This window comes from Xyrauchen texanus, chromosome 33 (assembly GCF_025860055.1).
Source record: "Xyrauchen texanus isolate HMW12.3.18 chromosome 33, RBS_HiC_50CHRs, whole genome shotgun sequence".
In the NCBI taxonomy this organism is placed as follows: Eukaryota; Metazoa; Chordata; class Actinopteri; order Cypriniformes; family Catostomidae; genus Xyrauchen; species Xyrauchen texanus.
In genome coordinates, this window is record NC_068308.1 from 9,532,063 (window position 1) to 9,556,376 (window position 24,314).

General features: G+C 44.3%; 1 protein-coding gene across 1 annotated transcript in view; it reads right to left on the bottom strand.

The window, feature by feature from the left end:
* LOC127627193 (cGMP-dependent protein kinase 1-like) overlaps positions 1-24,314 on the bottom strand; it is a 336,892-nt gene that overhangs the window by 89,760 nt on the left and 222,818 nt on the right. Inside the window, exons 6-7 of the mRNA XM_052103472.1 lie at positions 18,704-18,781; positions 16,665-16,759 (exon numbers count right to left, since the gene is read on the bottom strand). Of these exons, the coding sequence (XP_051959432.1) occupies positions 16,665-16,759; positions 18,704-18,781 (173 nt within the window). The remainder of the gene's footprint in view (positions 1-16,664; positions 16,760-18,703; positions 18,782-24,314) is intronic.

Below are 24,314 nucleotides of genomic sequence, written 5' to 3' on the forward strand. Positions count from 1 at the left end.
TACCCTGACAGCCAGTGCCCATTCACTTTTAATACATTGAAAACAGTGGCTATATGTATATTATTTAAAAACAACAACACCCAGTGTGTTCTATGACAGAAATAAATTAATCTGGGTTTGAAACAACATGAGAGTGAGTAAACGATGAGAGAATTTCCATTTTTGTGTGGACTATCCATTTAACAGGAATTACTTTCCCTTTACTTTAACACAACTATTTAACACTACTCACTATATGTAATGAAAGTGCTTGAGCGAGTGAGGTTGCCTGCAGTTGGCCTGTATTGAATTAGCAGCATTGGGAATAGAGCAGGAATATGAAAATAGATCGGAGATGACGTTCATCGGCCCTGTGAGAAATAGGCATGGGGAGGACTGGATGAGTGGCTGACTGTTCTGACACAGATGGTCTCATGTTCTCTTCAAATAAACCCTACTCACCAAATGCCATGGCTCCTCTGCCTCCCATTCCGTTAAATTGTATCCTTGCAAATATAGCATCAAATATTATCAGGACAAAGTCAACATGAAACTGTATTCAAAATATATTCTAAAACAAATAGTTCTGATTGTAAATTCTGATTGGCTAAAGATAAAAAAAAAACTCTGTTTACATTTTATAAACTCAAAAAGCTGGATATGAATTTAATATGTGAGGGAAATAATATGTGTTGTATTCTACTCACGGACTTTTCTATCTGCACAATGATATGACAGTATTGTGTAGTAAATAATCATATTTCATAAATTATGAAAATAAAAAAGTAGGCCTGAAACTGAGAGCAAATCTATATGGCCTGCCGCGACTGCTCACGAGTTCCGAAGACGCCTCTCTAGGACCTCTTCCTCAGTCTCTAACCCGCCCCCTGCCGGGTGCGTGGAGCAAGGTAAGTGCTTTGAGTCTTCTCTCAGCACCCAAGCCTCGGGACGCTATTCTGCCTCCCGACGCGCTATTACCTGCTCCCCCCCACCGCGAAGCCACGCCCGGTATGTCAAAAGTTATCGTCCCGTTAGTGCCCCTCGCGCGGCTTTCACTTCCCTATCCGTCGCGCTGGCTGGCCAGGACCATCCAACTCGGCTACGCGATTCAGTTTGCCCAGCTCCCGCCTTGTTTCAGCGGTGTTCGCTTCACTTCCGTGCGTGGCGAGAACGGCAGCACCTTACGAGTAGAGATCACGACACTGCTCCTCACGGATGCTATAGAGCCCATCCCTACAGCCGAGATGGAGAAGGGTTTCTACAGCCCTTACTTCATCGTACCCAAAAAAAGCAGTGGGTTGTGACCAATCTTGGACTTGCGAGTTCTCAACCGGACCTTACATAGACTCCCATTCAAAATGCTCATGCAGAAACAGATTCTCACCTGCGTTCGACAGCTAGATTGGTTCGCAGCGGTAGACCTGAAGGACGTGTACTTACACCTCTCAATTCTGCCTCGAAACCGACTCTTTTTATGGTTTGACGGCCATGCGTATCAGTACAAGGTCCTCCCTTTCGGCCTGTCCCTGTCCCCTCGCGTCTTCACGAAGATCGCAGAGAAAGCTCTTGCCCCGCTAAGGGAAGTGGGCATCCGTATACTCAACTACCTCAACAATTGGCTCATCCTGGCTCACTCTCGAGAGTTACTGTGCGCTCACAGGGACCAGGCACCTCAGCTGTCTAGGGCTTCAGGTCAACTGGGAAAAGAGCAAGCTCGTCCCGGTTCAGAGGATCTCTTTTCTCGGCATGGAGTTAGACTCAGTCTCAATGACAGCGTGTCTCACCAACAAGCATGTTCAGTCAGTGCTCAGGTGCCTTGCTCTCTTCGAGCCCGGCTTGATCGAGTTGAGCTCAAGGCCCTCTCCCTGAAGATGGCCCTCCTGATCACGTTAGCCTCCATCAAGAGGGTTTGGGACCTGCAAGCGTTCTCTGTCAGCGATACCTGCCTGGAGTTCGGTCCGGCACATTCTCACGTTATCCTGAGGCCGCGACCGGGCTACATGCCCAAGGTTCCTACGACCCCCTTCAGGGACTAGGTCGTGAACCTACAAGCGCTGCCCAGGGAGGAGGCAGACCCAGCCCTTTCGTTGCTGTGTCCGGTACGTGCTTTGCGGATCTATTTGGACGCACGCAGAGCTTTAGATGTTCTGAGCAGCTCTTTGACTGCTTCGGCGGACGGCGGAAAAGGGAAAGCCGTCTCCAAACAGAGGTTAACTCACTGGGTCATTGATGCTATTTCTTTAGCTTATCACACCCAGACCCAGAGGTACGTTTGGCATCCCAGGAAGACCCCTTGTGTCACTTCATTTGACACAACGTATCGTTCCTTCCCTCGGGGAACGGAGGTTACAACAGTAACCATGACGTTTTTCTGTTTTCTGCTCTCCTTATCTGAAGCTCAAGGATTTCTTAAGCTCGTCCTTTAGTACAAACAGGTATAAACAGGTATTCTGATAGATCTGGTATTCTAAGAGCGCTGTTTAGACTGCCACACATATAGAGATGTCTGTTATCCTTGATGCATGGTATATATATGTGTGACTGTTAATAAACCTTTGAAGATGCTTTGATATCAATTTTGTGTCAGAGTCTCTTCCCTTGCAAGCATATTCCTGAGCGAGAGGACAACAGAGAGTGCTGGGGGTGAAAACTACGAACTACATAGATTATAGGAGAAATAACCTAACAACATGTTTATCAAAGTTTCAGTCTATGTTTAACTTGTCACAACATTTAAAAAAATGCAGCATTTATGCTGTGAAACACTGATCTTATATCAAAATATAAGAAAGTTTATATCCTGAACAATGCCCCACTTGTTATGATCTGCCCCAGGAGACAGGACTCCAGGATTATTTTATTTTATAAAGAAACCCTTCTCTTTTAGTTCCAACTTAGACTGGGTCAGATCATAACAATCAGAAAGAATGTGATTAAAAAAATACAAATGTCTATTGAGAATGAATAATGGCGAAGGAGAACTCGAGTTATGGGGTGTGCAGTGAAGCCGTTACATTTACATTTATGCATTTGGCAGGTGCTTATATCCAAAGCTACTTAAAGTGCACTTATTACAGGGACAATCCCCCTGGAGCAACCTGGAGTTAAGTGCCTTGCTCAAGGACACAATGGTGGTAGCTGTGGGGATCGAACGGACAACCTTCTGCTTACCAGTTATGTGTTTTAGCCCACTAGACCACCACCACCATTATCTGTATTCGGATAGAACCGGGTGTGGGTGGGGCTTAAAACACTATTTTTTAAGTGTTACTCTTAAATGTATAGTTTCTATTAATAAAATATGCCTTGTATATTCCTTTTCATAATTATAGAATACTACTACTACTACTACTATATAACATTATTAATAATGTTACATTTATATAGCATTTTACATAAGGAGGAATATTCCTAATAGATTAATACTCTATGGAGCATTTTAACTTTTTTCTGAATAAAGCCAGTTAATAAAATTATGTGGATCGATGATATGGATATAAAAGTGATCAACTCGACTGAATGACGAGCTCCGTTATTAAATCACTTCAGGTCAGGAATTTAACATCGTGGTCAGGTTTGAGAATCACCTATTAATCATGTGATACATTAACATAGACATTTCAAGAAGTGGAAAGTTAATATGATGTCGTATCTTAGTAGTTAATGTTACACTTGACAAATTTCAGATAAACACAATTAACAGAGACCACAAACGAGACTGTGCCCATCTGATCTGAAATCACAACATGCATTCATAAGGTTTACAATTTAGAAATACTGGCTGCACAGATTCATAAATGTGTTGTAATTTTGGATATGTTTATTTATAATATCGCTTTATCCTTGTGCTTTTTGGATAATCAGTCATAAAAAAATATTTGTAATATTATTTGGATGAATCCCTTTTTAAGTCATTATTCCTGCCTTTCTGAAAAAGCTATTCGGCTTCGGCACATCATTAGCGAGTGATTTGATTCTGAATGTTTACAGAAAACACAATATAATCTGTTCATATGTGGACAGAAAATCTATAGGTGAGTAATACATCTCTCTCTCTCTCTCTCTCTCTCTCTCTCTCTCACCTATTAAATATTTTTAATAATCCTTTAATCATTTTGACTCTCACATCTACATTAAATCAGACCCCACCTTTGGTTTCCTTTTGCCGTAACCTCTGTTCTCTTTCACCCTCATGCTTTTCCACTGCGTTCTCTACCTATCTTCCCACACAAAATATATTTTCCACCCTGGATGTAAACACTGCCACAGACACACTAAGCTTTAACAACATGTCTAGACAACATCTGTCCTCTCTTCTCTTGGCCAGCACGTATTACACCACTCAGCCCCTGGCTCTCTGACTTCTTTCATGAAAATCAGACTGACCTCAGGGCAGCTGAGAGGAGATGGTGGAAATTTAAAGATCCAGCAGATCTGGGTAAGTATCAGTCTCTGCTTGCAACTTTTTCAGATAACGTTAAATCTGCAAAAACTTCATATAACCAGAACAAGATCAACAACACCACAGACACTTGCAGCTTGTTTAGAACATTCAACACACTTCTCTGTCCTCCCCCTCTATCGCTTGACACATCACTGTCAGCAGATGTCTTCGCCACATTTTTTACTAATAAGGTTAAAACCATCAACAACACATACTCAGCACCACACCCTGTCAAACACCTGTCTCCTGTATGCAACTCTTCTGTCTCTATGTTCTCTCATCTGACTGACACTGAGGTCTCTAAACTCCTTCTCTCCAACCACCCTACCACCTGTTCCCTTGACCCATTCCTTCTCACCTCTCTCCATCCATTTAACCTGCACTCACACACATAATTAACACATCTCTACCTACAGGCACTTTTCCCACTACATTTAAGCAGGCTCGCGTAACACCGCTGCTAAAAAAAACCTGCACTTAACCCCTTAACCTTAAATGTTCAAGTGGAATGCTACAGACCAGTCTCTCTCATCCGACTCATTGCAAAAACACTTGAAAGGGCAGTTTTCAATCAAATCTCTGCTTATCTCTCACAGAACAAGCTGCTGGATGGCAATCAGTCAGGCTTCAAAAGTGGACACTCCACCGAGACTGTCATGCTGTCTGTCACTAAGTTGCTGAGACAAGCAAAAGCTGAATCCAGATCATCCATCCTGATTCTGCTGGACCTTTCTGCAACCTTTGATTCAGTAAACCATCAGATCATACTCTCCACCCTCTCTTCACTGGGCATCATAGGAACTGTGCTTGACTGGTTTGATTCCTATCTCTCAGGTAGGTCCTTCAAGGTAGCCTGGAGAGATGAGGTGTCTAAGCTACATCAGCTACTAACAGGGGTACCTCAGGGTTCAGTGCTTGGGCCACTTCTCTTCTCTATATACACAACATCACTGGGACCCATCATTCAGGCACATGGTTTCTCTTACCATTGATACAATGATGACATGCAGCTCTACTTTTCTTTACAGCCCAACGACACCACAGTGACTGTTCAAATCTCTGCCTGTTTGGCAGACATCTCGGTCTGGATGAAGGAACACCACCTGCAACTTAACCCAGCCAAGACCGAACTCATTGTCTTTCCAGCCAATCTTGCTGTTGAACACAACATCACCATGCAGCTGGGTCCAACTACAGTAACGCCTTAAAAAACGTTTAGGAATCTAGGGGAACCATCGATAACAAACTAAATTTCACAGACCACACCTCAAAGACCGCAAGATCATGTAGATTTACACTCTACAATATCAGGAAGATAAGACCCTTCCTCTCTGAACATGCCACACAACTTCTTGTTCAGTCATTTGTCATAACTGGACTGGGCTACTGTAACACTCTCATTGCAGGCCTCCCTGCATGTGCAATTAGACCCCTGCAAATGATTCAGAATGCAGCAGCACTTCTGGTCTTTAATGAACCAAAGAGAGCGCATGTTCTTGTCCACTCCTTGTCTCTCTTCACTGACTACCGGTCGATGCACGTATTCAATTCAAGGCTATGATGCTGGCATACAGAACAGTCACTAGGTCTGCTCCAGCATACCTAAAATAATTCTGCAGAGCTACGCGCCCACTAGAAGCCTGCGGTCAGCTAAGAAACATCACCTTGTTGTACCAACACAAACAGGCACCTGGGAAACACTTTCCCGGATTTTCGGCTTCATTGTACCACATTGGTGGGATGACCTTCCCAACTCCATTTGTGAAGCTGACTCACTTTCTGTCTTCAAAAAACTGCCACCATGTTCAACTTACATCTTCTCCAATGTAGAAACTGCGGTAAAAGGTAAGCACCTTGAGTTTGTGTGATTTCTCAGTCTTGTGTCTATCAGCTGTGATCAGTCTTAATGCTGAAGATGTAGTGTAGTAGTAATCTGAGCGATCATGGAGTGAGAGACAATGCATAACACAAAAAATTGTCAAATACATCTTAAATATCTGTGTAAAAATAGACATCTGAGCGGTAGCTTGTGCGCATTCACTACAGAAACTGTTCTCTCATACACCATGTTGATTAGATCTCTGCACAGCGCGGCATCTCCAGATTTACTCAAGCAACTTGAATATATATTACGTCTGTTGTGTCTCTAAACTTTGATAAGCCTTAATGTTGACACTGTTAATTTAACTGTGTTTCCCAGCTCTAATGTTGTAGTAGTAATCTGAGCGATCATGGAGTGTGAGACAATGCAGATGACTTCAAATAAACATGATACATAAACATAAATACTGACCAGTATTTTTTTAACAATGTTATCGTCCTTATATGATCCTTTTAATAAACCATGCATTGACAGTTGTGAAAGCAGATGGTGGGAGAAATTATGCTGAGATCTGTGCCAAGCATTTTATTAATGTAGCAGGAGAACATTTAGAATGAAGTAAGCACACACAAAACATAGTTAGATAGTGCTCGTAACATAACTGCAGTGGCCATTTGAACACCTGCCATACAATGTGCACAAGAGATTTAGTGCTGGCCAACGTGCACAGGAATGATAAAGTTTGCTGAATAAATTGGAAAAATTCCACTCATCTCATCTCTAAACATCTCTATTACACTAAATTACTTCGAATTCTGCTCGTAATATCATGTTAGTGCTTGGATTCATTTACGTTTTGTGCTATATCATACAATATCACATTGACATAGGCCTAATGATTAATGTGTCATTATACCAGAGTCTCTCCCATGAAATCCAAACACAAGTGGTCAAAAAAATTAAGCATAATATGACCAGTTATAACGATGATGTGTCTCGCTAGTCCACTTCTGATTGAATCACCCCAAACGGGTGAGATCCATTCTTTTATGTTGTTTGTTTACATGTTATCATGAATTAACTCTCCAGTTTGGTTTATGCATGAATTTCGTGATCTACTCACCTATTAATCAACCGATGCTCAAAAAGAAATGTTTTAAACTGGCATGTGAGACAGGAATAATGCAGGCTGCTTTTGAACTTCGTAAACTGTCGGGAATGTCCTCCGTGGCAGTGCAGCACAAAATTTGTTTTCATTTGTCAGACATTTTCAACTAACGGAAACCCTCCAAGGTTCTGTCACAGTGTCTCTGCATAGTCAGTTTGATACTGCACTAGCCACTGTGGAACAGCAGAAGATGCTGGAATCCTGCAGGTAATCTACACTGTCATTAGCACATTTCATTTTGTTGGATGTGAGGAGTTGTTGATGTATTTTACACAGAGTTGTCAATTGTAAATGACAATGCAGCCTTTTTTTTTTGCATGAGTGGTCCAAATAGTCACATGACCAGAGCTATAATTCCACTGTGCTCCTCTAAACATTGTCTGTTAAAAGACCATAAAAGGAAGCAAGTTTTGAACAATGTACATATTTTGATCTTATGGAAATAAATTGGTACTTTTATTCACCAAAGTGGCATTCAACTGATCACAATGTATAGTCAGGACATTAATAACATGAACAATTACTATTTCAAATTTGAATTTTTTCAGTACTTCTTCAAAGAGTTCTCATCAAAATGTGCAGCAATGACAGCTTTGCAGAACCTTGGCATTCCAGCTGAGATCCTTCCTGCAGCACTTGCCACAGATGTCATATGTTATATAATAGCCATAGTCTTGTCGAGCAATTCTCACGCACCTTACAGCCTAGCTGATCCCCCAAAAGCTAAATGGGGTTAAGATCCATAACACTTCCAATTAATGTCTGTGTTTCTTTGCCCACTCTAACCATTTATTTTTGATTTTCTGTTTCAAAAGTCGCTTTTTCTTTACAATTCTTCCCATAAGGCCTGCACCCCTGAGTCTTCTCTTTACTGTTGTACATGAAGCTGTTGTTGAGCAGGTAGAATTCAATGAAGCTGTCAGCTGAGGACATGTGAGCAGGGGTGGAAAGGGTACTGAAAAATAATACTCAAGTAAAAGTACTGTTACTTCTTAAAAAAATTAGTTTGAGTAGAGTAAAAGTACTTGTCCTAAAATCTAAAGTAAGAGTAAAATAGTAGCTCATTTAAAAGTACTCATAAGTAGTGAGTATTGAGTACTGAGTTGCGAAAACTGTGCCCCTTTCTAATAAAAACTCTATGCTGCAATTTAAAAATGTAGCACACATACTGTAATTTACATTCCCTTTTATGGCTGTTTGCCAGAAAGAATAATAATACAAAAAAAAAAGGTATTTTATATTGACAACTTTTAAAATACATCACTTATCTATGACACTGTAAACACCGCATTAATCTGATTTAAAAATAAATGAATAAAAGGGTGACATGATTACAGAAATGTAAATATCAATATCATAATGTATGAAACAATTACATTAAAATGTGTAGGGTCTAAATTTCCCTTAATGCTGACTGAGAGAGATTTTGTTAATGCATGACATGTCAACGTTGTATAAAACATGTTCAGAACAATGCAAGGAATGCAAAAGATAAAACACAAAAAAAGCAGGGTCACTTGGCACGTCATGTCCTTTACAATAGAGGCGGTGTAGCAGTTGTTTGATACAGGGGCCACATTGCTCTATTCCTTTAAAGGAATAAATCAAACAAAAATGAAAATTCTGTCATTATTTACTCACCCTCATTCCGTCCTGGATGTGTATGACTTTCTTTCTTCAGCAGAACACAAATTGTTCAGTTTTTTATTTGTTAAAAAAGTTTGAAATATCCAATAAATTTCGTTCCACTTCCTGATTGTGTCCCACTTGTTGTTGATTCTTCACAAAAAATTACAGTTCTCTTATGAGAGGTTCTCTCGTATTGCATAAGCTAGCTTACGCTACGGGAAAGATTAATCTTTTCTGAGATATTGAAGCCAAAAAATTATCCTTAATTTTGTATCCATTGTCAACGCAGTGCAGCAGCTGCATACCTTGAGCGGTCTAGCTAGCGAGCTCATTGGTTGCTCTGCGGCAACTGCTGCAGCCTATAGACGAACTTGAGTGAACTCGCGTCCAATGACAGGCACCCGCGCCGTCACTGTATCAAAGCCCGCCAGAATGGGCGTGGCTAGAGTGCATATAAGCGTAAGTTCGTAGGCTGGAACCCTGATTTTCATCTATTCAGCGAAGCTCTTCGCATCTCTGAACTGCAGAAGCCGCGTCACCGTTCGAGGGGCATCTAGCAAGCTTGGACAGCGCACGAAGAAGCCGGCCGTCTTCGCCACCTTCAGCCATCCTGCGAGCTACGCCATCCGGCGACGTATCCTTTTTAGAGCAAGCTAGTTCCTCAGCGAACTTCACAAAAAGAGCAACGAGCATCTTTTTAAAGATGCCTCGCACCACCTGCGCCTCATGCCGCGCCCCTCTCAGCGCCGGAGACCGCCACCTCATCTGCGCTCTCTGCCTGGGACTGGAACATGCAGAACTCACCCTCGCTGACGGCGGATGCGACCTCTGCGAGGAGCTTCCGATGTCGACCCTGCGGGCTTGACTCGAAGCACTCAAAACCGAAGCCACCGCGCCGCCTTTCGCTTCGCCGCACAGAAAGAAGCGCCGCTCCCAAAGGCTGCCGGAACCGGTGTTAGAAGCGACTACCTCACCGGAGCCTCTCCCTCGAGCCTCACTTTCACCCTCCCCGCCCCCCCGGGACACGCAGTTGCCGCCGAGCGGCCGCACTGTTGCCATCTCGGATGACGAGGCGGAGGATAAGGGCTGCTGTTCCATCATGGCTTCGTACAGCGAGGAGTGGTCAGGCTCCCAAGCCTCCTCCTCGGCCCAGGAATCCAGCAGGACCCACGCCGGAGTCGAAGAAGAACTAACGCGCCTCCTCACGCAGGCCGTCGACCGCCTCGGGCTCGAGTGGTCACCGCCCTCTGAGCAGGCTCCCAACAGACTCGACGGCTGCTTTCTTCAGAGCCGTCACCGCGCGGCGCCTGTGGCCCGGGCCGCTCCCTTCCTGCCGGAACTCCACGCCGAGCTCTCTAAATCATGGAACGCGCCTCTCTCGGCCAGGAACCGATCCCATTTCTCCACCTCTTTCGCTTCGGTGGACGGCGCCACCGAGAGGGGCTACTCTTCCATCCCCCCGGTCGAGGATTCGGTAGCAGCACACCTTTGCCCGCCCTCCGCGAGATGGCGGTCTAAGCCAGTGCTCCCGTCTAAGGCCTGCAGAACTACTTCCGCCTGTGTTGGCCGCGCCTATGCCGCCTCCGGCCAAGCCGCATCTGCTCTGCATTCCATGGCCGTTTTACAGATCCTCCAAGCAGACCTTCACAAAAAGAGCAACGAGCATCTTTTTAAAGATGCCTCGCACCACCTGCGCCTCATGCCGCGCCCCTCTCAGCGCCGGAGACCGCCACCTCATCTGCGCTCTCTGCCTGGGACTGGAACATGCAGAGCTCGCCCTCGCTGACGGCGGATGCGACTTCTGCGAGGAGCTTCCGATGTCGATCCTGCGGGCTCGACTCGAAGCACTCAAAACCAAAGCCGCCGCGCCGCCTTTCGTTTCGCCGTGCAGAAAGAAGCGCCGCTCCCAAAGGCTGCCGGAACCGGTGTTAGAAGCGACTACCTCGCCGGAGCCTCTCCCTCGAGCCTCGCTTTCACCCTCCCCGCCCCCCCCGGGACGTGCATTTGCCACCGAGCGGCCGCACTGTTGCCATCTTGGATGATGAGGCGGAGGATAAGGGCTGCTGTTCCATCATGGCTTCGGACAGCGAGGAGTGGTCAGGCTCCCAAGCCTCCTCCTCGGCCCAGGAATCCAGCAGGACCCGTGCCGGAGTCGAAGAAGAACTAACGCGCCTCCTCACACAGGCCGTCGACCGCCTCGGGCTCAAGTGGTCACCGCCCTCTGAGCAGGCTCCCAACAGACTCGACGGCTGCTTTCTTCAGAGCCGTCGCCGCGCGGCGCCCGCGGCCCGGGCCGCTCCCTTCCTGCCGGAACTCCACGCCGAGCTCTTTAAATCGTGGAACGCGCCTCTCTCGGCCAGGAACCGATCCCATGTCTCCACCTCTTTCGCTTCGGTGGACGGCGCCACCGAGAGGGGCTACTCTTCCATCCAGAATCGAGGATTCTGTAGCAGCACACCTTTGCCTGCCCTCCGCGAGATGGCGGTCTAAGCCAGTTTTCCCGTCTAAGGCCTGCAGAACTACTTCTGCCTGTGTTGGCCGCGCCTATGCCGCCGGCCAAGCCGCATCTGCTCTGCATTCCATGGCCGTTTTACAGATCCTCCAAGCGGACCTTCTTCGAGAGTGGGATGAGAAAGGCAGGCACCCAGAGGCTGTTTCAGATCTAAGGAGCGCGATGGATCTCGCCCTTCACGCCACCAAAGCTGCAGCTCAAGCCCTACGGAAGTGCATGGCCACGCTGACTGTGACCGAGAGACACCTATGGCTAACGCTAGCCGACATGGGAGAAACTGAACACTCCACGTTCCTCAACGCGCCGCTCTCTCCGTCCGGTCTCTTCGGTTCCGCGGTGAGTGGCATTGTTGACCGTTTCTCGGAAGTCCAGAAAGCCACCCAAGCCATGAATCTCTTCCTGCCTAGTCGCGCTAGCTCCTCTGCAGGCCGCCCACGTGACCAGCCTCCTGCACGAGCCTCTTCACAGCGCCCAGCTCAGCAAAGCCAGACTTCTCAGCGTCGACAGGGCGGCCGCCCTAGAACGCGTTCAGACAGCCGCCGCAGACTGCCGCCCCCCCGCAGGCCTCGGCCTAAGATTGCGCTGAAGCCTGAGCAACCGAAGTCCTCCTAGCTTTGTTGAGGAAACGACGGCTCAGTCCCGCCGCGGCTGGACCACCATCAAAGCTTCGCCCCCTGTCAGTCCCCTTCTCTCAGGCTACTGCAGTGGTGGAGTAAAACCAAGAAAGACGGCGGCCTCAGACCAATATTAGATCTCAGGGTTTTGAACAAGGTGCTCACAAAAAGACCGTTCAAAATGCTTACAATCAGGAAACTCCTCACGCATGTGCGCCAGGGGGACTGGTTTATTTCTCTCGATCTGAAAGATGCCTACTTTCAGATTCAGATAAATCCCTGTCACAGGCCATTCTTGAGATTCGCCTTCGACGGCCAGGTTTAGCAATACACCGTCCTTCCGTTCGGCCTGTCTTTAGCACCCCGTACTTTCACGAAGTGCATGGATGCGGCGCTCGCACCCCTGCGGAGTCAGGGCTTGCGAATTCTGAACTATTTGGACGATTGGCTGATTTTGGCACAGTCACATACGGAGCTTCTGTCTCACAAGTTCAGTCATCTGAACAGTTTGGGTCTTGCAGTCAATTGGACCAAGAGCTCACTACAGCCCAGTCAGGCAATTTCCTTCCTTGGAATAGAACTAGACTCCATGGCGATGACGGCTCGCTTATCTACACAGCGTGCGCGCCGTGTTCAGCGACTAGCCGCGTACTTTCAGATGAACAGCCTCACGCCTCTGAAAAAATTTCAGAGAATGCTAGGTTACATGGCCTCAGCCGCAGCAGTACTTCAGCTGGGTTTACTGTGCATGCGCCCACTTCAGCATTGGCTAAACACCCGCGCGTCTCGCCAGGCTTGGGCCACGGGCCGCCAGCCGATCAGAGTGACTCAGACCTGTATCTCAGCTCTGCAGCCCTGGGCAGTGGCCGAATGGTATCAGCGGGGAGTGACGATGGGAGCTGTATCTCGCCGAAAAGTCATCTCGACAGACGCGTCCAACACGGGTTGGGGCGCGGTCTGCGAGGGCTCTCCGGTTTTTGGCCTATGGTCAGTTCAGGAAAAGCTCCTTCACATAAATTGTCTGGAAATTATAGCAGTCGAGTACGCGCTCGTGCGCTTCCTCCCGGTCATCCAGGGTCACCATGTCCTGGTCCGTTCGGACAACAGATCTGTGGTATCCTATCTAAACCGTCAGGGCGGTGTCAGATCCAGGAACCTCTTCCATCTGACAAAACGCATACTGAGTTGGTCCCAGTGCCACCTGTGCTCGCTGAGGGCGACACACGTGCCAGGCCACCTGAACGATGGCCCAGACAGACTGTCCAGAGACAATATTTCCCCAGGGTAATGGTCCCTGCACGCTCAAACAGTCCAGAAGTTATGGAGCATATTCGGCAGAGCAGAGATAGACCTGTTTGCGTCAGAAGAGAACTCTCACTGCCCAGTATTTTTCTCGAAAAGCGAGGACGCGCTGGCCCAGGACTGGCCCAACCGCCCGCTTTACGCCTTCCCTCCCGTCTCGCTATTGCCACAGGTAATGCAGAGGATCAGGGAAACGCGTCACTCGGTGCTCCTCATAGCCCCGCGCTGGGAGAATCAGACATGGTTCCCGGAGCTTACGCAGCTGTCACTGACAGCCCCGTGGCCCATTCCAGTGAGAGCAGATCTCCTCTCTCAAGCTCGCGGCACGATCTGGCATCTCCACCCAGAGCGCTGGGCGCTGCACGCGTGGGTGATCAACGACTATCAACGCTTTGCCAGAAGGAGTAATAAACACTATCATACACGCTAGAGCACCTTCCACGAGAAGACTCTATGTGTCCAAATGGTCTGTGTTTTCAAAATGGTGCACCGACAGAGACCTGGACCCATGGACATGTGGGGTGTCGTCGCTGCTCGTGTTTTTACAAGAGCTGCTGGATAAGGGCAGATCCCCATCCACGCTCAAAGTGTACGTGGCGGCCGTCGCGGCGTTCGCTGATCCCCTGCACGGCCAGTCGCTGGGAAAAAACGAGCTGGTCATCCGCTTCCTCAGGGGAGCTAGAAGGATGAACGTCCCCCATCGGTTCCTATCTGGGATCTTTCCGTAGTTCTCGAAGCTATGAAAGCCCCCCCTTTCGAACCGCTTCAATCCGTGGATTTGAAATACCTTTCACTCAAAACCGTTTTTCTAACTGCCCTGTCATCAGTTAAACGTGTGGGAGACCTTCACGCGCTGTCTGTCAATGCTGCGTGTCTTGAGTTTGGACCAAGTGACTCCAAGGTCATTTTAAAGCCTAGACACAGCTATGTCCCGAAGGTGATCGGTACTCCTTTCAGAGCACAAATCATTTCCCTATCGGCGCTGCCAGCATCTGATAGCGAACGCGACGCCAATCTCCTTTGCCCAGTCAGAGCACTGAGATTGTATACTACGCACTCCGCCTCTTTCAGATGCTCTGAGCAGCTTTTCGTTTCGTTCGGAGGGCGCACCAAAGGTTTCGCCGCCTCGAAACAGACACTGTCTAGATGGATAGTGGACGCTATTGCTGCCGCGTACGCGTCAAAAGACCTACCATGCCCGTTAGGCATTAGGGCTCACTCCACTAGAGGCATGGCCTCCTCGTGGGCATGGTCCAGCGGGATTTCCATTCACGACATATGTGTGGCAGCGGGCTGGGCTTCCCCCTCCACCTTTGTCAGATTTTACAATCTGGAAGTGCCCGCCCTGCAGGCAAAACTACTAGTGGTTTAATACGCTACAGCTCCCCTGGTGAGCTGCACTGACGGGACACATTCCACACAGACCGGCACCGCCGCTCTGTCTTTCCCTTCCCACTATGTGCTTATGTATTACACACACACTGGCCCGCACTCTTGCCGGCCAAATATTATTCCCCACTCACAAGGGCTCCCCGGGTCCCCCCACCCCGGGGCTCATGCAGTGGATGCTTGGCGCGCACGGCGTTGACAATGGGTTCCCGTAGCTTACGCAATACGAGAGAACCTCTCGTAAGAGAACGAATCGGTTACCTAACGTAACCTCGGTTCTCTCTAGATGAGGGAACGAGTATTGCGTAGCCGGCCGTGCTCGCGCCACGAGCGACTTTCGCTTCATTCAATGAGAACCAGGGTTCCAGCCTACGAACTTACGCTTATATGCACTCTAGCCACGCCCATTCTGACGGGCTTTGATACAGTGAAGGCGCGGGCGCCTGTCATTGGACGCGAGTTCACTGACGTTCGTCTATAGGCTGCAGCAGTTGCCGCAGAGCAACCAATGAGCTCGCTAGCTAGCCCGGTCAAGGTATGCAGCTGCTGCACTGCGTTGACAATGGATACAAAATTAAGGATAATTTTTTGCCTTCAATATCTCAGAAAAGATGAATCTTTCCCATAGCCTAAGCTAGCTTACGCAATACTCGTTCCCAACCGAGGTTACGTTAGGTAACCGATTCGTTTTATATCTTTATGTTTGAAGCCTGAAATGTGACAAAAGGTCGAAAAGTTCAAGAGGGCCGAATACTTTCGCAAGGCACTGTATATCATAGATGTATTTGGAGGGTTTCTCAGCAAATATCGATCAATTATTTATTGCGATAAATTATATGAATTAATCGTAAAATACTGGAGATAGCATCAGTAGGCAGAGGCAGGTTATTTTATCGTACGTAACGGAATTGCTTACTGTTCCTTTAAGCTGTCTGCAAATTTCTTTATCCGCTCGGATGACCTGTTTGTTGACATATTTCCAAATCACTGGTTTAACTGTGTGGAGTAATTACATCATCTTTTTTAGAACTTTCTTACATCAGCACGTCCTGACCTTGTCAAACTGAAACCAGTAATCTTATGGCTCTGTTCACATATACCATCAATATGGAAATTTATAGTTAATGATACAGCTTATCATGTAGGGAAATTGCCAGATTTACCATTATTGAGGGTTGTGTTCACACATGACCTCTAACCTGAAAATTGCAGTACATTTTCTGGAAAAGGCTGTATGTGTGAAAGGGGGTAGAGTGAAACAGGATATTAAACAATAAAAAATGGGTGGGACATGATTTTATCCTTAAATAATTGATACTGTAAAGGAGCCAGGTGGTTGGAGAGGAAGTGCTTAAAAATCAGAGGCTTTGGTGAGGTCAGCCGAAAAGGAAATTTGTTTCAGAGGTGAAGATATTAAATTTGAATGAAAGATTACAAAGAAAAAAAGCATTTCTTTGAAATAATGTGTACTGATGAATCATGCAAAATAAGACCAGGAATGCATAAGAGAGTAAATAGGATTCATTTTGGATTTTGAAATATTTTTGTTTTGAACATTGACTTCAAATGCTTTCTCCTTTCATTCACAGAAAAGCAGTCCTGCTTCAAGTTGAACACATTTCAAAACAGATGCTTTGTTCAGAGGCGCATTTGATTTTTCCCAATTAACAGCCCATTAGGCATGTCCCTGAAGCAAACAATCCATCGAGCATATAATTGATGTCAACAGTCACTTCAGAAAGACAGACAGGGGCTAGCTGTGGTTGCTCTGTGTAAGTGGTGTGCAAGACAGTTGTCTTTCTTACCCTTGAAGGGCTTTTTCTCCAAACCAATTTCCTTTAGCCAATGCTCGCAGATAGACCAGGGTCCCATTGGGTGGATCCTCCCGAGTAACGTTCACCTGCAATTACAGATTATTAATCGTTAAATGCTAAAAACCTTTTGACCTACTCCTACATTAGCTATGCCAATTATTTATTGTCCACATTTGCAATAGTTTGGCAGTTATCACATTAATGATACTCTAACAACAACTGTCATTGCTAATAGAAGAAAAGAGTGCATTTGGAATAAAGGTCCCTTGAGATTAGGGCTGGCCGATATAGCTTAAGTAATGTAGTAAATCTTGATTTTTCATTCAGTATATATCATGATCGTGAAACTAATCTAATGAATGTTCTTTAGGAAGGAATTGTCTATATATGTGGGCCTGAAAGGGGTGCTTGAACACACATATGTGATGCGCACCATCAAAATGACTTAAGTCACAACTGGACGTTATTGAAAAAACTAGAATTTTGGTCTTGATGAAAAAAAAAAGTCTCAGCTTTCAAATTATGTCAATGTTGTCCTGAAACTATACATGTTTTGCTCTTAAATGCAGTGTGTCAATTCACACATGAGCACTAAATATAGCGTCTCTCCTCCGAGCAGCATTCCTCTTTACTAAAAAATGACATCACAGAAAACACGAGTTAACATCAGATGGGATGTTGAAAGACACAATGCCATTGGCTGAATAATTTGTATCTCATGTAATCAGTAAATCACTGCTTCAACCACCAGAAGACGTCAATGACCTTCACTTAACTGTATACATTGACCTCAGGAAAGAACTGTAGAGAAGAGCAAATTGCAAAAATGTTAAATACCGTCACTATCAGAACTACGCGACAACAGATGCGGATTGATTTCAGAGAATTTAACCACTTCAGTGCCGATGGATCTACGATGTCTGGGGGTGGATGCTCGAATGGAATCTTTTTATGACAATAAATTCTCTGAAATCAACCCGTCACTGTGTTATTGTCCGCAACTGTCCGTCATTTTGTCATTACTGTGTCTCGTTATTTAAACCCCGCTGTTTTCCCTTCCCTTTGTTGTGCGTTGACGTTTCTCGTTTGTTCTCATGTTCGCTCATGCTTATGTGGATGTTCGTTCGTTGTTGCCTTGCCCTCCGTGGATGTTTTCTGTAACGTTAGTGTGGGAGGCAGGAGCAGGCAGACAGGTGGGTCGGATCCAAACGCAGTTTTATTTATAAAGACAACTAAAACAAACACAGGAACAAATGAAAGTCCACAACGGGAAAATTAAACTAAAACATGAAAGACATCCAAAGGGGTACGAGGGTTGAGAAAACATCCACGGAGGGCAAGGCAACAACGAACGAACATCCACATAAGCATGAGCGAACATGAGAACAAACGAGAAACGTCAACGCACGACAAAAGGAAAACAGCGGGGTTTAAATAACGAGACACGGTAATGACAAAATGACGGACAGGTGCGGACAATAACACAGTGACGGGGCTGGAAAAGACGGGAAGAAGGGAAGTGTAGTTTTTTCACAGAGACAGTAAAACACAGGCAGACAACAAGGAAGACATGACAGGAAGCGTGAGCGGTGAGACAGAAAACACGGAGCGGACAACCAGGGAGCGTGACATGGACGTGACTAGTGACGGGTGAAACAGAAAACACGGTACAGACAACAAGGGATCGTGACACGGAACGTGATAAGTGAAAACGGAGAACACGGGACGGACAACACGGGATCGTAACAACTAGGCAGGATCATAATTTCAAGCTCGATTACACTTCCTTGAACTTGATGTCTTTATGTGTTTGTGTGCATGAGGGTAAGTAAATGATGAGATCATTTTCATTTTTTGGTCAACCCCTGGTCTTTCAACAGTAAACTCATTACGTATATATTGTGAAAATTCGCTATATCACCTAACTCTACTTTAGATGCATTTAGATTAAGAATAGTGCAAGGGGGCTGGCATTCATGAGTGCTAAAACCTCTGTGATATTCTTGTAACAGTAGCTGAAAAGATCTTACCTTTCCTTTGCTAATGATGAAGAACGTGTCCCCTCTGGCACCTTGTCTTATAATGAACTCTCCATCACTGTAGTGTGTCTGTGAAAAGAGATAAAGTGGGAAACAATTATAGAAAGTGTTGTTTTTTCTTTTGGTCAAATTTTCATGGTGTTGCTCCATCATAACCATCCCCAAGCCATGAAGAATGCAGTATTTCAATCACGCAAGGGTTTGCTTTAGGCAGGAGTGTCCAAAGTCCGTCCCGCGGGCCATATGCAGCCCTCCGACTACTCCGATGGACACTCCTGGCTTAAGGGCTGCAACACCAAAACAAGAACATACACTTAGCAGTAATCCATGCTACCAATGAACCATAATAGAAAAATACCTAAAATTGTGCCGATTTTTGAGGAGAGAGGTATGGCATTACTTTTCTACACTATCAAACACCTTTTTTGCCTGGTGGATAATAAAACAGGCAAAACAATCCCATAGACTTGCACTGAAAAAGGGACCTATGGTTATTTTTATTGAATCATTTAGTATGTAACTATATGAATTCATTTCATTTATGCATTTGGCAGACGCTTGTATCCAAAGCGACTTACAGTGCACATATTACAGGGACAATCCCCCCAGAGCAACCTGGAGTTAAGTGCCTTGCTCAAGGACACAATAGTGGTGGCTGTGGGAAACGAACCAGCGACCTTCTGATTAACAGTTATATGCTTTAGCCCACTATTGTTAGGTATATTAGAACATTATTGTTTATGTATAAAATACTTTAAGCTAGACAATGCAGTGTTGGAGCAGCCCTGTGTTGTGCTTATGAGTTAAAATGGATGACCAGTCTGGTTTTCAGGTAGAAGACAATATTTTATTGTTCATACTGTTAAGGGTCAGATCACATGACAAACTTGGAGTAACATAGAATGTATTCAAATGCATCCTAAATTATATTTTGCTGATATCACATGGAAGGAGAAAATCACATGTATCAAACAAAGGAACTATACATAAGTGCATCCTATATAAGCCTGTCATGAATTAAGAAGGGCAGAAGCCACAGGAGCTTCTCCCCTGGCCGGGTGATACGAATAAAAGATTTTGGAATCTTTTTTTGAAACTTTGTGTCTCCAGAAATCTTTGACTGGACTGCACTTCGATTGCTGTTTTGAAGAAATCTACCACGATAGACCCTAGCCATTTTTAGGGACCAGAATATTATAGAGACTTAGGAGCAGTGATCACCAAGAGCACCAAAGCAACTGCATAGCAATGCACTAAAACCACCAATAACACCTAAACAACTGTATAGTAATGTAAAATAAACACCCTGAACACCCTAGCAACTGCATAGCAATTTGCTGAAACCACCTAAAAAAACATAGCAACTAAAGAGCAATGCACTAAGATCACCCCAAATAACTTACAGCTGCATAGAAATACAGTTAAACCAGCCAAACACCCTAACAACTAAATAACAATGCACTAAAACCACCCAAAACGCCAACACTAACTTTCACAACTTTCTGAATAATAACATGTGAAATTAAAAAAAATGATGGCCTTCATGCACACTCCATTTATACAGAATATGTATATGCCTTACCCTAATTCTGTCTGTTTTTGTTTCGGGTGCGGGTATTAAAGTGAGCAACATACACATTTCGGTTCTGGCGATACAGCCCACACAGCAGGGCGATTTGGTAATGTTTAGGTGGCATACACGAAGAGTAAAGTGACACCACTCTCCCATTCCTGCAAAGATTTCCAACAAGTTCTCCCCACTCAATAACGCACTCACTGGGAAGACTGTTGAAAGCGCCTTGGTTAACCCTCTGGAGTCGACGGACACGCCAGTGCGTCCTGCTGGATATTTTCATCATTACAGCAGAAACAACTTAAAATACTCTGTCATTTTTGGGCATACAGATAAGTGTAAGACATCATTAGAGACTATAAATGGTCTACTTTTATTTGCGTACACTCACAATAACAACAAAATCTTGTGCTTTTGTAAAATAAAGAAAATAAAAAGGGTGAGCTTTCAGCAGTCTCTGTGTTCACGAGCATATTTCAGAAACACGTCACAAAAATGAACTGAAACTCTGCGAATACTTATCACACAAACATGAAACATATGTCTAAAGAAAGCTTAAGAATTCTACTTTTAAATAAAACTTTTTGAAACAAAGCGATGTACAGTTTTTACTGGCTTAGCTCATTAAATGTAATGTGATCCCACACACCACTTGCTAAAATAGCAATTTATCACAATAGAATCCGTAACAAGCATACAGTTAACTAACAGTTAAGTAAACTTGTATTTAAAGCTCTACGTTTAAGTCAAAATCCAGCAGCATCAAATCTGCATTAATACACCATATCTAACAATAATTTGGTTCATTAACTGTTGTAACCTCCATTCCCTGATGGCGGGAACGAGACGTTGTGTCGATTGTATTGATATGAGGGGTCTTTCTTGAGAGCCTCACATACCTCTGGATTTGAGAAAAGGCCAATGAGAAATTGGCAGACAGAATTTGCATAAAGGGAAGTGGACATGCATCTGTCAGTCAGATTTTTTTTTCGGAGCCGAGCGGTTGTGCTGCAGTAAGCTGAGTTTCACTACTGCTCTTACATTTGTTTTTTTGTTTGTTTGTTGGTTTGCTTTCATTGCATCGGACTCGGCCGGACTCTGAAAAAATCCCAAGTCCGAAAAACTTGATTCCGAGTAAAGATGCATCCAAGTCCATGACAAGTCCAATGGGACTCGAGTACCCCAACTCTACAGATTCATCCAAATCTGACAAGCGTCCTTAAAGATAGTTCAGCCATAAATTCATGTTATGTCATCATTTCCTCACCCTAATTTTGTTCCAAACCTGTGTGACTTTCTGTATTTTGTGGAAAGCAAAAGATGTTAGACAGAATGTTAGAGACTGACAGTCTTAGTCACAGTTTCCTTTTTAAACATGGAGGAAAAATCATGCAGTGAGAGTAAATGGTGACTGAGGATAACATTCTGTCTGACATCTTATTTGTGTTGCATTGAAGAAAGTCAGTCATGCAAGTTTGGAACAACATGAATGTGAATGATGAAAGAACTTCCAATAATAATAATAATAATTATTATTTTTAAATTATTATTGTTATTATTATTATTCTATATTAGAGATTAAACATCCATTATGTTACATATGAAAGTAGTTTTCATAGGTCATTTGTTTTGATTTATTTGTACTTACTTAAGGCTATAATGTTAACTCATAGTTAATGTTAAATTATTTCATATTTAATATTTTAAAATAAATAATTAATTAATCAACTTATTATCTTAGCTTATTATAGTATATGAACTATTCAATTCGCATATCCATTAAACGTTCTTAATAAAACAAAAAAATAAATGTAAAAAACGAAACAAAAAAGAAATGTATGGATGCATTTTATGAACCCTAAAAGTTTCTATATACAACCTTTTCACCTGGCTCAAAGAACATTTTAGGAGTTCCAAATATTAAGCGAGCGATAGAACCCTTTATGGTTCTATATGGAACCTTTTCTTCTAAGAGTGTATATTTCTATTATTAAGTATTTTCTCAGAAGAATAAAATGAAGACAGACTAATAATTCTCTTGGTGAGTGATTCAGCAGGGCTAATCATCCAGAGCCCAATGCCCTGGACATCAAGACCCAACACATCTGTCATAATGTCAGAGATCAAGCCTAATTCTCTAAGCCCCGAAACCCGCAAAGCTCCAATTTTATACTAACTGAAAAAGAGGGCTCAGTTTCTCAGTTTATGAAAGCAGTCTGAATTCTGCTTATGCAGCACTGTACAGATCACTGGACTTTCATTGAACACACCTAGAGGAAGTAATAATGTGGCAGTTTAGTGTTTACATTTACATTTTACATTTATTCATTTGGCAGACGCTTTTATCCAAAGCGACTTACAAAAGAGGAAAAACATCAGCGAATCATCTTAGGGAGACACTTAGTGTTGCAGAGCTGTGGTTACCTTACTGTATTTTGAAATATATAATCAAACCATAAATGATGATCGTATTTATAAAACTATTAAAAATATAACTATAATACACATCAAATGCATATTATATAGCATTGATAATTAAGCAGTATCACACAAACAAGAGTGCTATCTGGCCCTACATGAGCACTGCTGTGATTCGGCTGCAGGCCTATGGTCAATTTGGGGTATCCAGTTAACTTTTGTCTTTTTGGACTGTGGGGGAAACCAGAGCAAACCCACATCAACATGGGGAGAACATGCAAACCCCATGCAAATCCCAGCTGCCTCCGCATCTAAAACAGTCAATCCCTGCATCTTATCATGTGGCTTGTTGAGCACATTGCCATGGAGAAATAGCACATTTGGAGGCTTTACACCATCCACCACGGCATCCATGCCCAATTCACCATGTGTCCCACAAAAAACTAACCATATTATAGTGACCACATGGAGGTTACTCCATGTGACTCTAGCAACCAGGATTCCGGCACGCCCTGGGACTCGAACTAGCAAACTCCAGGGGTGGTAGCCAGCGTCTTTACCACTGAGCTACCCAGGTCCCTCAGGTTTACCCCTTTCTTGAGAGAAGAGAGGAACATGGGATTCCGTAGAGACTGATACAGGAGTTTAAATCGTTTCATGATAATTTTCATCATTACTTCAGAATGTCTGTTGATAAATTCAAGACTTTGCTTCAGCTGGTTGCACCCTGGTTAAAACAGCTCAAATTGTATTTGTTTGGGCATTTCATCGGTGGGCAAAGAAAAACAAATCGACACACTCAATGTAAAAAACCTTCACTTTGTTGGTGCGTGAATGTTCGCTCCAGGTGTGAATGGCTCGTTAGGAATAGGCATTTAAACATTATTGCTGGAAATCAATCTCTGTCGAAAACAAACAGATTTAATTCCATAAAAGGTTTTTTACTACCGGTACTGGTGCCCTCTATTAAAATTCTATAACAGTCTGAAATTATAGAGATTAATAGCTTGTGCAGCAGGTGAATATTTTTAAAAACTACTTGTGTATATATATATATATATACAAGTTATTGGATAAAGAGGGATAGACGGATGGATGTGTGTGAGAGAGAGAGAGAGAGAGAGAGAGATGAAGCATGTGCAAACACCTGTTGCCACACACAATCAGAGATTGCATTCTCAGTGGAATATAGACGTCAATGCGGAGTTATTCCTCTCAATTTCACGGTAGCCGGTGCGCAAGAGTCATTCACTATACCAACGATACCAACCATACCACCATCTGTCTCTGAATGTGGACAAATCAAAAGAGATGGTTTTTGATTTCAGGAGAGCACATAGTGAACACTCTCCGCTGAAAATCCATGGCTCCTCTGTGGAGATCGTAAAGAGCACCAAATTCCTTGGTGTTCACCTGGTGGAGAAACTCACCTGGTCCCTCAACACCAGCTCTATTACCAAGAAAGCCAACAGCGTCTCTACTTTTTTTTTTTTTTTTTTTTTTTTTATCTGTTGTGGTGTTTTTAAGGCACTAGAGATAAAGACAGGAAATATGCTGCAAGGTGAGAAAAATCAATTACTAATTGTACCAAGCATTTTACTAAAGGTCACA